The sequence below is a fragment of the Diplotaxodon limnothrissa genome, linkage group LG3, assembly GCF_057381915.1.
Source record: "Diplotaxodon limnothrissa isolate DT_005_m linkage group LG3, D_limnothrissa_male_GT1.1, whole genome shotgun sequence".
In the NCBI taxonomy this organism is placed as follows: Eukaryota; Metazoa; Chordata; class Actinopteri; order Cichliformes; family Cichlidae; genus Diplotaxodon; species Diplotaxodon limnothrissa.
The window spans coordinates 62,399,755-62,416,178 of NC_140598.1; the positions used below are offsets into that span (position 1 = coordinate 62,399,755).

A 16,424-nucleotide genomic window follows, 5' to 3' on the forward strand; every position below is an offset into this window, starting at 1 on the left:
ACCCGGATTATGGTTTGAAACATAGTTTCAGCTGAAACTGGCATAACATGCTGTGTGTGTGTGTGTGTGTGTGTGTGTGTGTGTGTGTGTGTGTGTGTGTGTGTGTGTGTGTGTGTGTGTGTGTGTGGAGAGAGAGAGAGCTCACAAAACTAGGTGGTGTTCTTCATTGTAATAGGAAAGGTAACATGAGTCCCCACCGTTTCTCAAAGACTTGTTTCTGTAGTCTGAGTATGTAATTTGTTCCATCAGACAGACACTCACTGGATCCATAGATTATATCTGGTTTTAACCATCTGATAGTTATGCATTTTAGGGCTGCAGTGAGTCATATATTTAGCAGGTAACTTTTGGCTTTGCAGTCAATATGTTCTGCAATCCTTCCCAACACTGCTACTGTAGGACTTAGTGGAATATTTACCTTGGAAAATGTCTTTGAGAGCATCAAATATCTGCCTCCAGAATACACAGAGTTTAAGGCAGAGCCACAATATATGAGTGTGGTTGGCAGAGTGTGTCCCACAGTTCCTCCAGCATGAACTCAGATGTGTTGGACCCATCTTAGCAGTTATTTCTGGTGTTCTGTAGAATCTGGTACATTAACGCCCCCTTTATTTTGGGCAACTGCAGGATTTTGAGTCTAATTCTAGGCCGCTGTTTAGCCTACATGAAGTTAGAAATTCTTCAATACAGCTTGGACTCTCCACCATTTGACCCTTAGAACTGAAGAAGCTTCTCGGATGAGAGGTGAAACGTCTTCAAGTAACTCAAAGAAGTCCAGACGCTTTTCTTAGCAAGCTCCTTAGACTACGATGACCTGGATGACTGAGAACCTTCACAGACTTCTCCACACTTTAAATGCGCTCTAATGATGGGAACGTGTGGTAACATTTAGTCTTAACTGAAATAACATATTGCATCTATAAATGGGATTAAAATGTTTATCAAAGACTAACGTTTTTCATTCAGAACAAACAGCATATTTCAGGTTAGGGCTGCACAACTAGTCTGTCCAATATTAAAATGACAGTTGTTTGTCACAATTATTCACAGATTGTTGTGGCAAAATGTGTTTTGATTGCACTGTCATGTCAGAATACTGCTTTCACCTTTACTTTGTGCTACACTCATGTTAATTAATCTTCATAAATTAATGTTTGCAAACACAAAGTATAAAGTTTTCCACTCTGCTATTTGTACCTGCACAACAGATGTGAATAAAACTCAAACCTATACGAGCTCCTTCTCCGTTTCCCTGCAACATTTTGTATAGATCTAACTTTTTGCCACATAAATAACCTTCTGATGTGTTTACAGAAAATGTATTTGATAGTAGCTTATTTTGTAACTTTTAGTGGGCCTATGCAATGTTCCCTCTAAGCTGCGCACGTGCGCAATTGCGCACTGCTGGCACAGTCTCTGCGCACAGAAATTCTGCGTTGCGCACCAAAAAAAATCTAACCTGAATTGAAATTAAAATTAATACTTTAACAATTCTGTTTTGCAGTGTTGGTCAGTAAGTGACTGGCTGCTCCCATATGGGAACGATGCCACCTTATCCCATAGTCCAGCCAATAATGCGTGTATGCGCAGCCAATCAACGTTGTTGACAGGCTATGACAGCGTCCTTATGTGCCGACACCAGTGTTTTAGCTGGCAAAGCGGCGTGGCTGATGTGGAGTGAAGCCATGTTAATGACAACGTGTACAACCATTGGAGATGTGAGCAGGACAGACGGAACAATTGACGGAAAAATTGGGGACTTTATACCAGTTTTTAAATTGTGTTGATAGACCACGTAAAACCAGAGTTGTGATAAAAACATCTGCAATGTTTTGTTTTCTTTCTGAATACTATCGTTGTTTATATTTACTGCAGGAAGAAACGGTAAAAACGGCGTTTTATAAGGAAAACACTCGAAAGCGCTCTCCACCTGTGAGCAAAAACAAACCCCACCCCCCTCTGCCTTTCCTATTCGTCCAAAAAAGTACCATGTCGACCAATCAAAGAATGATATGGCAACGTGGCGTCTAGTTGTTAAGAAACGGGGGGAAGTTTTAGGAGTGATGGCGGTGCTTTGAGATGTGAGAGATTTGCAACGTTTAGCGCAAATCTTGTGTAGTTAGTGTGTAGTGTAGTCAATAGTTTTGTTGTGTGTGTCAGAACAATGAGGCGACTGCTGAATGTTACAGGTGTTACAGGAGTGATACATCTGCTGCTGTCAGGCCTGCAGGTATCAGACTGTTGTTCTTTTCCTTTATCTCATAGTGGACAGAAATTATTTTTTGGAGTGGCACAAATAATTTGTGTGGCATCAGATTTGATGCAGAACAGCTGATTGTTCTGTAAATAGTTTGAAATGTTTATTTAAAAACGCCTTGGCTGCATTTAAAAAAATAGCTGCAAAAAACGTTGTTTGCCAAACTGAGTTACTTTTTTGAAGAAGTAACTATATAATTAATTGCCCAGCATTGGTCATTATATACTGTATTTTGGAGACAGAGAGTTACAGGACTCTCTCCCAGACCACAGACTCATAATACAAGTCAGAGCTGTATAAAAGAAAAAAAAGAAAAGAAAGAAAGTTGTGTTTTCGAAATTGGAGTTCAAGTTATTTTTACTTCCAATAGTGTTAACATACTACACAGGTCATGAACAAGATTTTTTTTTTACATTTTCATTGTAAATGGGCTAAAAGTAGTCTAACATAAATGTAAATGCTGTAATTTGATTATTTTAATAAACCATGTAACTTGGATGGATTCGATGCCGGCGTGACCACAGTGCACACGTCTGATGTCGCTCATTGGTCCAAGGGATCGCTCAGGGAGTTTGTGTGTTCGCTCAGACACGTGAAAAATTAGAGGGAACATTGGGCCTATGACATTCAGTACCCAGTTATTAAAATGTTAAGTGTAAATCATCCCCAGCCCACAATAGCAGCTGAATTTACTACGATTTCAGATCTTTTTACATGTCAATAAGAAACCACCGATGTGTAAAACAGGCTGACAACACAATGACGTAAACCACACTGCTGCAACTGTGCAGCTCTCAGGTTTGATCTATTGTTTCTCTCTGTTTTTATGACATTTTTCACTGTGGATTACAACAACATCAACATTAGAAAATGAAATACATTTATAGTAGGTGATCATTAATCAGTATTATTGGCACTATTAAAGGGCTCCAAAAATCAAACTTTGCTTAGGGCACCACGGAGGGCCAACCCTTTTTACACTTCAACGATTGTACACAAAATACAATCATCCATCCTTCTATCTATTTATTTTCTTCCGCTTATATAATTCAGCATCACACGGAAGCTGGATCCCAGTTGTTTTTCACAGAGGGCCAAGCAGTGGAGGGAGCTGCCGACCTCCCAGCAATACATGTAAAAGCTTTATTTTACACTGACTCTGGTCATCTTTATCTATCATAAAAATGTTCTTCATGATCTGAAACACGTAAGTGTGGCAAATATGCAAATAGCTAAGAAATCAGGATGGGCTAAATCGTTTCTTACTGCACTTCTGTTAGGCGACTGAATAAAAACACAAAGTCAGCAGTCTGGCTATGAATGTCTTTAATGTTTCCCAGATCAGAATCACAGCATACAGTGTATAATAACTTCTAAAGTAAACAGAAATATCATCACCTCATTTATTTATATAATTTTACTTTACTTTTTTTAATAATCATCTTTTTTTTATTCCATTATTTAACATTTTTCTTCATCTCAAGTCTCGAGTTTCTGAGTTCAACAAAGAAAGTAGAAACAAGACAACAGGTGCAGATTTGCAATGGACACCAAGCTGAGGGTTTCTCTGTGGGTGTCACTGTCTCTGTGCACGTTTGACACTGTGGACGTGACACAGGATCATCCAATCATGAAGTTTTGCTTTGCTGACAGTTTCTAAGTGTTGGAATAAAATAAATCCAGCAGTTATACCACAGAAAGGACAAAGTGTGGCTCTAACAGCTGTTGAACACACACAGACTGTGATGTTCTCCACACCTCACCCATCGCTCTGCACTTTTCCAGCATCCAACTGTTTTTCTGCTACATAACATCACTGCAGGAGAAAAACAACGGACAGACAGACAGACAGCACAGTGTGACACGAGCAGGTCAGACCACCTGTGTGATCTCATGAGGCTGTGAGGATATGAGGCATCTTATGGTATCAAAGCCCTGGAGTCTGTCAAACATGGCTACATGTAAACACTGCTACATGTTAGGTGAGCTAACATTTAACTGACTGCACTTTTTTCAGTCTCATTTTAGGTCATTTATGTCCTTACTGCGAATCACTGAAAGGCAAAGCTGGCTTTTATCGCTCTGATGTTACGCACATCATGCAGCACAGATTCATCTCTGATCACAAGACTCATATTTCAAAATAAAAGCGAGCTAAGGCTTGAAAAGAGGACGACGATTTTATGACAATCGCAGAGAAAAGAGCAACGAAAGGATTTAAAACTTGATGAAAATGTTTTTTCTCACTGAAAACTAGCAAATGCTAATAAACAGCATGACTGGCCCTCTGCTGTGAGGGGGCTTCAGTGGAGATGACTTCTGCTACAGCGACCTTCCTGCTACAGGATGGTCACATGATAACGATCAACGTTATGACAAAAATAAAATAAATGTTGAAAAAACAAAGACAAAACTGATCGGTGGTAAGGATGAACTCATTTGAAACCTCTAGCTAACGGCCATTTTTTTCTTCTCATTACAAACTGCACCTGTTGTCTTTTGTCATCACAAAATAAGCATATCATTCATTCACTCCAAAAAAACCAAAAAAACAAAACATAAAATAAACAAGAAACTTAATATTTACAAATATTTTGTCTGTTTTTTTTCTTACACTTAAAAATGTACAGTTCTGATCTTCCAGATGTTTCGTCTCCATCCGTCTCCCAGTTTGGTATTTTCTTCTCTGTCCAGTGACCTCAGAGTGAGCGCTGAATGTGCCACAATGGCGCCCTCTAGTGTTAGCTTATAAAACAGACAAGGAGAAAGAACAGAGCCGAATGAAAGGACTCGTTTGTGTTCTCTCCTCTGCTGTAGCTGTGTGGTGCTGAGGTTAACTACACAACCCCTCGCCGCCTCCTTATACACAGGAGTGAGTACAAAAGGGTTCGTACGGACGCATCAGCCGGCCGTCCTTCTGCTCGACACTGTTAGCTGAAAGATGATCGGATCATCCTCTGTCCTGTATTTAAGGCTGAGAGTCTTTGTCCAGTCTCTTTTCCACAGCTACTGTCCACAGCACTGATCCACCTGCAGCACAGCCCCAGTCAGTTGTTTTATGATTTACATTGTGCACGTTTCCCTTCCAGTGAGCTTACAAAACCTCTGACAGGAGAAGTCAGGCATGTGTTTCCCCCACCTCCCCTTTTAGGCAGTAATAAAATAGAAAACAAACAATCAAACAGGCTAAAGCTAGAGCACAAGCAAAGACAGCACCGGTGACTAAGTTCTCCCATACTGGACGTACGCTACCACGTGGGCTCAAACAGCAGCACATCAGCTCAGTTTACATACTGTTGACATCTTCATCAGAGGATCAGCAGGGAGCGCTGCTGAGCTGCAGTCGTCTCCACCAGAGTGACGGAGCAGGAATCACAAACAGCACAAACCCACCGTGTTGTTTCTACCCTGTTCAGGAGATCTGAGCCCCCATCCCTTTTTGTCATGTTGCAGCTCTGCACTGCAGGCCCTGAACGCCTCCCGGTTACCCTCAGTGTGCTTAGAGTTTAATTTACAACCGACGAGCTCACAGATCATCTGCAGGCAGGTGAACGAACCCTTAATGTGAGGATAATAGCAGAGCTGACCTGAGGTCAGAAATAGTCAGGAACGGTGTCGACACAGTGAAGTCAGGTGTTTGGGAATTTGTCTGATTATCAGATTGGGGGGGTCGGTGTTAAATAACAAAGGTGGTGTAGGATGGAGAGAGGAGGAGGGAGGGAGCAGTGATGATATGGAGGAAGGTGATTGGTTAAGCAGCAGGAAGGAGCTCATGCTGGAGTCTGAGTTTTTACTGTTGGCCTTTTTCTGCTTTTTGTTTATTGTTGTCTGACGCGGGCCCGCCTACGCTTGAGTGATGCAGATGTGATAAGTCAGAATACACATGTGCCAGACACAAGGGGGTCAGACAGGAGCAGCATCAGTCTCTGCTCTGTTTTGTTAATAACGTAGAAAAATAATTTTGTACAATCAAGCTACATCGACGGACGCTTTACCTCACGTACCCTAAAATGAAAAAGTAGTGACAGTAAGATGAAGGCTGCACATGACACCATGACTGAGTTCACAGCTGTTGCTTTGATTCTAACGTTTAAGACTTTTGGCATCGACTCCGTTTTAATAAATGAGTGCTGGGAGGCGTCGTTTGACTTCAGGAGCTCCTGCGATGCTCCTGCGATGCTCCTGCGATGCTCCTGCGATGCTCTTACTCTGCGGGAGAAAACCAAAAACCAAAAGTAGCAAACATGGAGCGATATGACTCGTTTAGTCTTGGGAAACGTGCATCGACAGGTACAGTGTCCTTTTCCCCGCGTCTTTAAAAATAATTCATGCATAGATCCCCCACTGAGAAAACCCTTTTATATACTTTCTCCTTTGTACACATTTTATATAGAACTATATATAATATCATTTCTCTATATCTATATTTTCAGAAAAATTCTTTCCACACAATAAAAAACAACAATTAAACAAATGCTTCAAACAAAACAACAAAAAAAGAGAAGATGAAAGAAAGAAAAACACGACTGAGGCCAGTTTGGCACTTTGTCATGAGAACATGACAGAACTCTGTTAGTTGACGGTAAATAGCGATACTTTATTTTTCTTTCGTTTTTCTTCTCCCTCGATGAGAAATGAAACACAGCAGTACTTACTTGGCACCTAAAAATGCTGGTAGAATGAAAGATATCAGTGTTTTTATAGTTATATGTTTAGTGTACGCCTCCCCCCTCCAAACTGCTCAGCAGATCGGGAATTTTTAGAGAAGAGCAGGAGGGAGGCGTGTCAAATGAGAGGAAGAGAGCAGTAGTAAAACAGGGATGTAGAAAAGAGAAGCATAATGTGCACATAACACACAGGAGATGGAAAAAGAGATGACGCCAACGTAAAAAAGAGAAAACAGCGAGGAGCGAGAGAGCATTCGTCCCTTTGACAAATGTTGGAGGTCTTGAGCCTGGAAACAGCAGACCGTCTTTGAAAACAGTATCTTTGAAAGATCTGAGTCACCCACCCCACCCCCACCCCAAACTGCTCATCTGCTGCTGTACACTTCAGTTGCACCTCCACATGCCACCAGTGGAGGGAGCTGCCAAGTTTTACAGCACATGACGCAGCAGGTGTAGTTGCTTTTGGAGAAAGAAGAGAATAAGAGGACAGAACGAAGGCCCACGTCTAGAGGCCTCCCTTCCAGAGCGGTAGCAGAGCCAGTGTTCCTGGTCCCTAGGTGGCGCTGTGTCGGGCCTGTCCCTACTATACCCTGGTGGTGGAGTGGGGGTGGGGCAGGGTGTTGTTGTGGCCGGTGGAGGGGAATGTGTTGAAGGCGTGAAGAGGCTGCATGCTGGTGATGGTGCTGGGGATCATGGTGATGGTGTTTGGCGTCATCAGCGGGACGTCGTCAGGGGCGCGGCGCAGTGCCAGGGTGTAGTCGGGAGGGCAGGCGGGCCGCAGGATGTCGTGGGGTCGCAGGGGCTCCATGTCGTGGTGAGCGTCGTGCTCCGAGTGCTTCATCTGCAGGGACATGATCTCCTCCTCCTGGCTGTGAGCCAGGTCGTTGGCGGGGCCGCCCCGCTGAGGGGACAGCCGGTGCCGGCGCATCTCGTGCCGCTTGTCACGCTTGTAGTAAAGGGCGGCGAAGGCCAGGATGTTGAGGAAGAGGAGCGACGCTCCAACTGCAACTGTCACGCTCAGTTCGGTGGAGCAGTCGCGGGTGTCTCCGGGAAAGAGGTCCTGGGGCGGGCGCTCTGAGCCCTCGGGCTCGGGATCTGACGGGAAGGTAGGGTAAGGATGACGAGTGGTTCGAGGAACGTTGTTCCTGGGCCTCGTGGTGCCGGGGTCACGGCCTGCAGGGGAGCGCGTAGTGGTGGGAAAGAGCACGTCGTGCAGGCTGTGAAGATGAGGGACTAATTCCAGCCAAAAGGCCACTTTGTTAGCTCTGTAGTTGTCTCTGACACGAGGTTTCAAACCGATGTGAAGGTACTGCTTGTCCTTCGAGTTGAACTTGGTCCAGATGACCTCCTCGAAGCGGTTGGGCTTGGTATGAATGAACTTGGTGTCCTGAGGGACGGGCAGGTTGGGGTCCCTGGTGGAGCATAAAGGTTAAACGTTTCAGTTCAAAGTTATATTCAGTCTCCATTATAAGTAACATGTGGCATCAATACACTGAATACAGACAGGAGGCCCATTCTCTGTGCAACCTTTCAACTATCTAAGACCAACCGGCTGCTCTGGGATCTGGATGCTTTTGGTCAACCAGTATGTTCAATTCTTCAAAGCCACACGAGAATTAAACTAGCAACCCAGATTCAAGTATTCAAGATGACTAGAAGGCTGTCAGAGAACATACAGTAACGTGTACAGTTTACACTACGACATGAGGCCTACCCAGTCTTTGCGAAGTTAGTCCAGTAAGTCATGACCACAGCGCTCAGCATCACATCGTTCTTGGAGAAGTTGCACGGGAACAGGTCCGTGGCACCGATCATCGGTACGCCGAACACGTAAGGTATCTCGTCTCCGTGCGCGGCGTCGGCCCACTCGGGCCGCGTCTCCGTCTGGCAGTGGTGGTAGAACGTGTAAAAGTAAACTGGGGACTGAAACTCAGCATGGAGTTTGGCAGTGGCCACAGCTGGTGCCACCCACTGGTGGTCCGTAAACAGGGCCAACAGAGTCTTCCGCCGCATGTCTCCGTTGTCCCTGTCCGCCCAGTCTGTGTACATGAACTTAATGGTCTCCCTCAGGATGTCTTTGCCTGGTGAAGAAGCACAGGAGGAGACAAAAGGAGGGGGAAGAAAGATAAAAGTGAAAAACTGCTAAGAGTAAAGTAACAGCAGTGCAAGACATTTTTTAAGAGATCGGTCTGATGAAAAGATATGAAACCAAAGCAAATGTTGGTGAGATGAACCAAGAGCCAGGAAGCGAGTGAGAAATCTAGAGAGGAAAAAAAACAGTCTTTCAGATAACAGAACGAGTGACAGGCACAGAGAGGAAGCATGACTGCATTATCCAAACATGTCTGTACTGTGACTGTGGTCCGGCTGTGAGGGGTTCGCAGGCCGATCTGTCAGAAACACAGACACTGAGACTGGGAGCCGACTACCTGGGGGATGATAGCATTACTGCCCACAGAGCCTCAAAGGTTAAGGCGCAGACACGCCGTGATGTGGATGAGTGGCTCTCTTTAGCACGCTTGTCTTGTTTGATGCACTTCACTGGGCTCACATGTTACTGATTCCATTCTTTACTCGCATGTTTTAAACGCTTAAAGCACTTTCACAGGTCTTTATATTCTTTTGAAAATTCATGTGAACTCAAGCTGTCAGAACTGTAATGTAAGCTTTGATAATTGTCCACATTTGTCATTTTGATGATTATCCGTTTATTTTAATGAATACAGTAAACAGAAAAAAACTAACAGATCAACAAACGCGGCTCCTAATAAGACAAAACCTGATGATGCTGCAAAATGCAGTTAAGTGAGAGGAGGCTGTTAAATGGAATAACTGAAAAAGTGGCAGTGTACAGAGGTGGCGTCCTCACCCTCTGGGTATCCGTAGAGGTTGTCAACAAAGTTGGAGATGGTGTAGTCGAACGCCGCAGCTGAGATGCCGTCGTTGTCCTCACTGTCGTCCACAAACTTCAGCCCCTCTCCCTGGTTCACTCCTATCAGGATGTCATAGTTTAGGAACTCCCCCTGGTGGAGAAAATGAGGAAGAACATGCTGAGTGCTGGAACAGAGCCTGTGTGCATCACAAGTCTATAACAGGAAGTGCGGCTGAAACACAGCTTTGTGAATTGGCAGCATTTCATTTCCCAGTAAACAAAATAAAGATTAGCTGTTGCCATGAAAGTCCTGCTATAAACTGTAATAATAACTGTAAGCACTTTTTAAGCACATTCAAGGTCGATTTTCAAGCTTTTCCAGCACATTACCAAAAACAGATGAAAGCATGTTTCACTTTCACTAACAGAGGCGAGGCTGCCGGATACTGATGCCACCGGGCCCTCTGACCACCACCAGTAGGCAACGGGTGAAGTGTCTTACCCAAGGACACAACGACCAAGACTGTCCAAGCCGGGGCTCAAACCAGCAACCTTCCGATTACAAGGCGAACCCCCAACTCTTGAGCCACGATCGCCCAGTGGGGACATTTCATTTTCCAGCAGGAAGCTTTTTGTTAAACCCTTTAGATCAGGGGTCGGCAACCGCACGCGGCTCTTTAGTCCTTATGGTGCGGCTCTGCGTGGTTTATGAAAATAAATTTTTTTTACTTGTAGTTCTAAATTGGAAGATTATTGTGATTTTGCAATATACAAATATACAAATAAAACACTGAAATTTTAAGTTAAGTTTGAAAACAGTTTAAAAAAAAATAGAGCTTTGGAGTTGACATCACGCCGCAGTGCATTGTGGGATCACGGCGCCATGTCAGTAGGCCAGAAAGCAAAACAAGCACACAGTGTTGGAGTGTTGGATTCGGGACTGCCAGAACCATGCTCAAAATCAGCACAAAAGACAAAGGGCTGTATCGCAACCGATTGTGCAAGACGCCAAGAGACGGTACTTTGAAAAAATTGTTACGGGCGCCAACCACTGTGACCTCGTTGTGTGGACACAGAGAGACCTTGCTGTGATTCGCGTCTTCCCTGCTGTGGATTTCTGGAAACCGCGCTTAAAGCAAGCACAAGACTTCTTTCGTAAAGTGTGCCTTCCTGAACTTGTTGGGAAATACTTCTCGAAACAACGTGCTGCTCTAAATAGCCTGTAATGTTTCATGTTGTGGTTAAAGATTGATGACAGCTGTGTGGTGCGATGTAAATAGTTTGCATTTCATTTTTATGTGATTAAGATAAGATAAGATAACTCTTTATTGTCATTGCACAGTCATACATAGTACAGTAGTACAATGAAATTGGAAAAACTGTCCTACGTCGGCACTACATATAACACAACACGACACGATATGACACATCACAACGTAACAAACAACACAACACAGTATATTAACTTAGTATAAAAAAGAAGAATAAGTGTATGTGTATTGCACACTGTTATTATTGCACATTAATTATTATTGCACCTTGTTATAAATATAAATATTATTGTTATCGTTTTAAACATTGTTACCTCCCCCCTAAAAAGTCCAGGGAGGTATCCAGTCAGGTCAGCTATTTACATTGATCAGGGCTATTGCCCTGTTGTAAAAGCTGTCCTTGAGTCTATTTGTTCGGGACCTCAGCAGCCTGAACCTCCTGCCAGACGGCAGCAGCTTAAACACCCGGTGTCCTGGGTGTGTGCAGTCCCGTAGGATGCTGCGTGCCCTCTTGAGACAGCGAGTGCTGTACAGGTCCTTCAGGGAGGGAAGAGGATGTCCAATGATTTTTTGGGCCATGTTGATGACCCTCTGGAGTGCCTTTCTGTGTGCTGTGGTGCAGCTGGAGAACCACACACCGATGCAATATGTCAGCACACTTTCAATGGAGCAGCGGTAGAAGACGGTCAGCAGCTCCTTCTTCAGGTCCATTTTTCTGAGGATTCTCAGAAAGTGGAGACGCTGTTGGGCCTTCTTTAAGACCGCAGAGGTGTTAGAGCTCCATTGGAGGTCTGTGTCTATGTGCACACCCAGAAACTTGAAACTGGAGACCCTTTCCACGCACTCCCCGTTGATGCTGACAGGCTGCAGCTCGGACTTCCTCCTTCTGAAGTCAACTACCAGTTCTTTTGTTTTGGTGGTATTGAGGTCCAGGTTGTTGTCTGCACACCAATCTGACAGCCTCTGAACTTCAGCTCTGTATGCAGTCTCATCTCCCCCTGAGATGAGCCCCACCACAGTGGTATCATCTGCAAACTTGATGACTGTGTTGTCTGGGTGGGAACTAACACAGTCATGTGTGTACAGAGTGTACAGTAGGGGACTCAGTACACAGCCTTGTGGAGAGCCGGTGTTGAGGCTGAGGGCTGAGGAAAGATGAGGCCCCACTCTAACTCTCTGTACACGGTCTGAGAGGAAGTCTCTGATCCAGCGGCAGGTGGTGGAAGGAAGTCCAATTTCCAGCAGTTTATCTATTAGTCTGTCCGGGAGTATCGTATTGAAAGCAGAGCTAAAGTCAACAAAGAGCAGCCTGGCGTAACGGCCCTGCACTTCCAGGTGAGAGATGGTGGTGTGGAGCGTTGTAGCAATGGCATCTTCAGTTGATCTGATTGCTGTGTACATGTGAATAGATCTATAATAAAGAAAAACAAACAAATATACTATTCTTTTTTGTTTTATTAAAACAACTTCACACAAAGTACAACTATTTACAATGTACTGTACATCCAAAAAAACAGCTTTAAGAATACTCAACAGGAGCAAGTGTCATTTGGCCCTGGTTTGACAACAACACTGGGGCACATATTAACAAAAACACAGCAAACCTTAACGATCTTATCAATCGTCACATGATAAGAGTAATCGGATTGGCATTGTAGTGTGTAACATTTTGAACTTGTTGCGCAAACTACCTGCTACTCGCTCAACATGAATTCTAAGGTGGGCACGTCGTAGCCTTTTGTGAAAGCTGGAATCTTGACCTGTGCACACATCATTCCTGCAGCATCTCTGATGTCAAAGCCTCTGTCAGCCAATACTACGTCCCCTGGTAACAGCTTTTGAAGAATGCCACATCTCTCTGTGATGTGTTTATCTGATGCACGACCCCCCCATCCCCTGGAAATGAAAGAAATAGCTCCATGGGGTGTAATCCCGATGAGGTATTTTATGGTGTGTGTACCCTTGTAATGAGAGTATGTTTGTGCGCGTGCCTTTAAATTAGATGGTCTTTCTGTTCGAATCTCAAAACAGTCAACAATGATGGCTACTCGTTTTCCAAAAGTTTCAGTAAACTGTGGAGGCATTGTCGCCTGCAGACAGTGCCTCTCAGGCCAGTGCACCAGTGCTCCTAAGCGGGCATACAAAACATCAATGGTATCGGTGAAGACAGAAGACAGTGTTTTGTGGGACACATCGAATAGATGAAAAGATGCTGGACTGGAAGATCAAGTCTCAGACGCATTAGTGTGAGTAAGAGCATTTGGAAACCTGTCAGTTTCTTTGATATTGGCAGGAAATCTTTGACAGTGTTGAAGAGGGACATTAAGACAGCATAACAATGTAGTCCAGTGTAATATCTTACTTTTTCGGTATCGTCCTTTAAGAAGGTTTCATTCAGCTCTGTCTTTTGCAACTGTGCTCGAAGCAGTCTGTTCTCCTCCAACAGCCGGTTTATTTCTGCTCTGCCCTGTTGACTGCACACACAATCCTTCGTCTGCCCTTCAGCTTCCGTGACGCTGTCACTCCATCACCACTGTCCACATTTGCAGCTGGTACGTCAACCTCCACTTGTCCAACACAATTGCTGTCCACTGCCTCCATGACATGTTTATTTTGTTGTTGTTCTTCTGTCAGACCTTCATCGAACATCAAGCCTGTAAGATAAAAATAGTACATAGACAAAAGGTTAATGTACACCAATATTCCAATGACATGTGTGTGATTCATCTTTAAGTTATGTGTGGATTAGTATACCATAAGAGCAATTTAGTATGTTTTTGGAGGGGGGGGGGGTGTTTACCTGCAATGGGTGCTCTTTTTCGCTTCTGTTGCATACGCCTTGCGTGCCGGTCCGAGTCTGACACAGGTTTGTCGTCGTGCCCCAGTGTTGGTGCCCAGTCTGGATTTGTTACATCCATTTCATATGCTGGTTTGCCTGAAATAATGCCAAATCAAAAGCTACTCAGTCGACATGACGTGGTTGTGCAGCATCACACGTTAGCATGTTTTATCTCATTATCTATGACCGCAGCGCATTGAGAAAAAACACTAAAAGCCTTTTAATAGTGATATGAATTAATTTAGAACTCACCGGAGAGAAAATGCCGCGAGCAAACCAACAAAAAGCTGGAGATTGCACGGAACTCGATATCCGCTCGTCTCACCGCTGCAATCCATGCCTGGCGTCTTTGTTTGGTGATATCGGATACATGGGATCCCTCACGTCGCCGCCAGGATGGAAAACGATGAAAAGAGCCCATTATCCAGTTTCTTGCCTTCACGATCGTGAGATCTAACGTTGCAACCGACTACACAACACGTACGAACCATAGCTGAAGCTGTCATGGCGGCGGGGGGCGTGGCTCGCCTCCTGTGACATCACGCTCCAAAGCGACAATCTCATTGGCTTAGGGAGTGATGATGTCATAGATCTTAAGAATCCTTTGATGTTTTTCTATAAATAGGGGTGAGCAACAGCAAGTTTCAGTTCGTTTCAGCAGCAGCATCAGAAACCATCCACGAGCTGAGAAATCATCCTGGAGAAGAAAAGCGCTCCTGGAAAAGTAAGAAAGTAAGTAAAGAAGAAATGGTTCCACTTGTTCCAGAGGAGAGACGCTACGGCTTCCTCACCTGATGTAGCCTCGTCTTGCTCCACCTCTGTTAACCCCACCAACCAGTCCCGGCAGTTGACTGTCCCCTCCTGAGCCTGGTTCTGCCGGAGGTTTGTCCTCGTTTACAGGCAGTTTTTCCTCCCCACTGTCACCAAGTGGAGAGGAAACCAGTCCAACGCTGGTCTCTCAATCTCCCGTTGGAGAGCCAAAGATGCATGCTGACGTGAGGAGTCCTGCGTAAAACGACGAATTTTGCCCATTTTACATTTAAACTCCACCAAAGATGTTTTAAATGGATGAGGAATCATCCACTTAAAACATCTTTGCGAGTCGTTTTGTTGTGATCGTCTAACCAAGCCTGCTGACGTGAGGAGTCACGATCGCGAGGAATTTTGCGCATATTACATTTAAATGCAACCAAAGATGTTTTAAATGGATGAGGAATCATTCACTTAAAACATCTTTGCGAGTCGTTTTGTTGTGATCGTCTAACCAAGCATGCTGACGTGAGGAGTCACGATCGCAAGGAATTTTGCGCATTTTACATTTAAATGCAACCAAAGATGTTTTAAATGGATGAGGAATCATCCATTTAAAACATCTTTGCCAGTAATTTTTTTGTGATCGTCTAACCATGCATGCTGACGTGAGGAGTCCTGCGTAAAACGAGGAATTTTGCGCATTTTACATTTAAACGCCACCAAAGATGCTTTAAATGGATGAGGAATCATCCATGTAAAACATCTTTGCGAGTCATTTTTTTGTGATTGTCTAACCAAGCATGCTGACGTGAGGAGTCACGATCGCGAGGAATTTTGCGCATTTTACATTTAAACGCAACCAAAGATGTTTTAAATGGATGATTCCTCATCCATTTAAAACATCTTTGCGAGTCATTTTTTTGTGATCGTCTAACCAAGCATGCTGACGTGAGGAGTCACGATCGCGAGGAATTTTGCGCATTTTACATTTAAACGCAACCAAAGATGTTTTAAATGGATGAGGAATCATCCACTTAAAACATCTTTGCGAGTCATTTTTTTGTGATCGTCTAACCAAGCATGCTGACGTGAGGAGTCACGATCGCGACGAATTTTGCCCATTTTACATTTAAACGCCACCAAAGATGTTTTAAATGGATGAGGAATCATCCATTTAAACATATTTGCGAGTCATTTTTTTGTGATCGTCTAACCAAGCCTGCTGACGTGAGGAGTCACGATCGCGAGGAATTTTGTGCATTTTACATTTAAACGCAACCAAAGATGTTTTAAATGGATGATTCCTCATCCATTTAAAACATCTTTGCGAGTCATTTTTTTGTGATCGTCTAACCAAGCATGCTGACGTGAGGAGTCACGATCGCGAGGAATTTTGCGCATTTTACATTTAAACGCAACCAAAGATGTTTTAAATGGATGAGGAATCATCCATTTAAACATATTTGCGAGTCATTTTTTTGTGATCGTCTAACCAAGCCTGCTGACGTGAGGAGTCACGATCGCGAGGAATTTTGTGCATTTTACATTTAAACGCAACCAAAGATGTTTTAAATGGATGAGGAATCATCCACTTAAAACATCTTTGCGAGTCATTTTTTTGTGATCGTCTAACCAAGCCTGCTGACATGAGGAGTCACGATCGCGAGGAATTTTGCGCATTTTACATTTAAACGCAACCAAAGATGTTTTAAATGGATGAGGAATCATCCACTTAAAACATCTTTGCGAGTCATTTTTTTGTGAT

The 16,424-nt window shown here is 43.9% G+C and overlaps 1 protein-coding gene and 1 pseudogene across 1 annotated transcript; both read right to left on the reverse strand.

Annotated features, from left to right (window-relative positions):
* Window positions 1-7,507: 7,507 nt before the first annotated feature.
* On the reverse strand, window positions 7,508-12,468 carry LOC146636828 (neuroligin-2-like). The gene is made up of 4 exons (XM_085350378.1): window positions 12,397-12,468; window positions 9,794-9,947; window positions 8,639-9,005; window positions 7,508-8,336 (listed from the first exon to the last, which is right to left on the reverse strand). The coding sequence occupies exons 1-4, from the start codon at window positions 12,466-12,468 to the stop codon at window positions 7,508-7,510; spliced, it is 1,422 nt and encodes a 473-aa protein (XP_085206504.1).
* Window positions 12,469-12,577: 109 nt separating this feature from the next.
* Window positions 12,578-13,591, reverse strand: LOC146636829 (uncharacterized; annotated as a pseudogene).
* Between the last annotated feature and the right edge of the window lie 2,833 nt (window positions 13,592-16,424).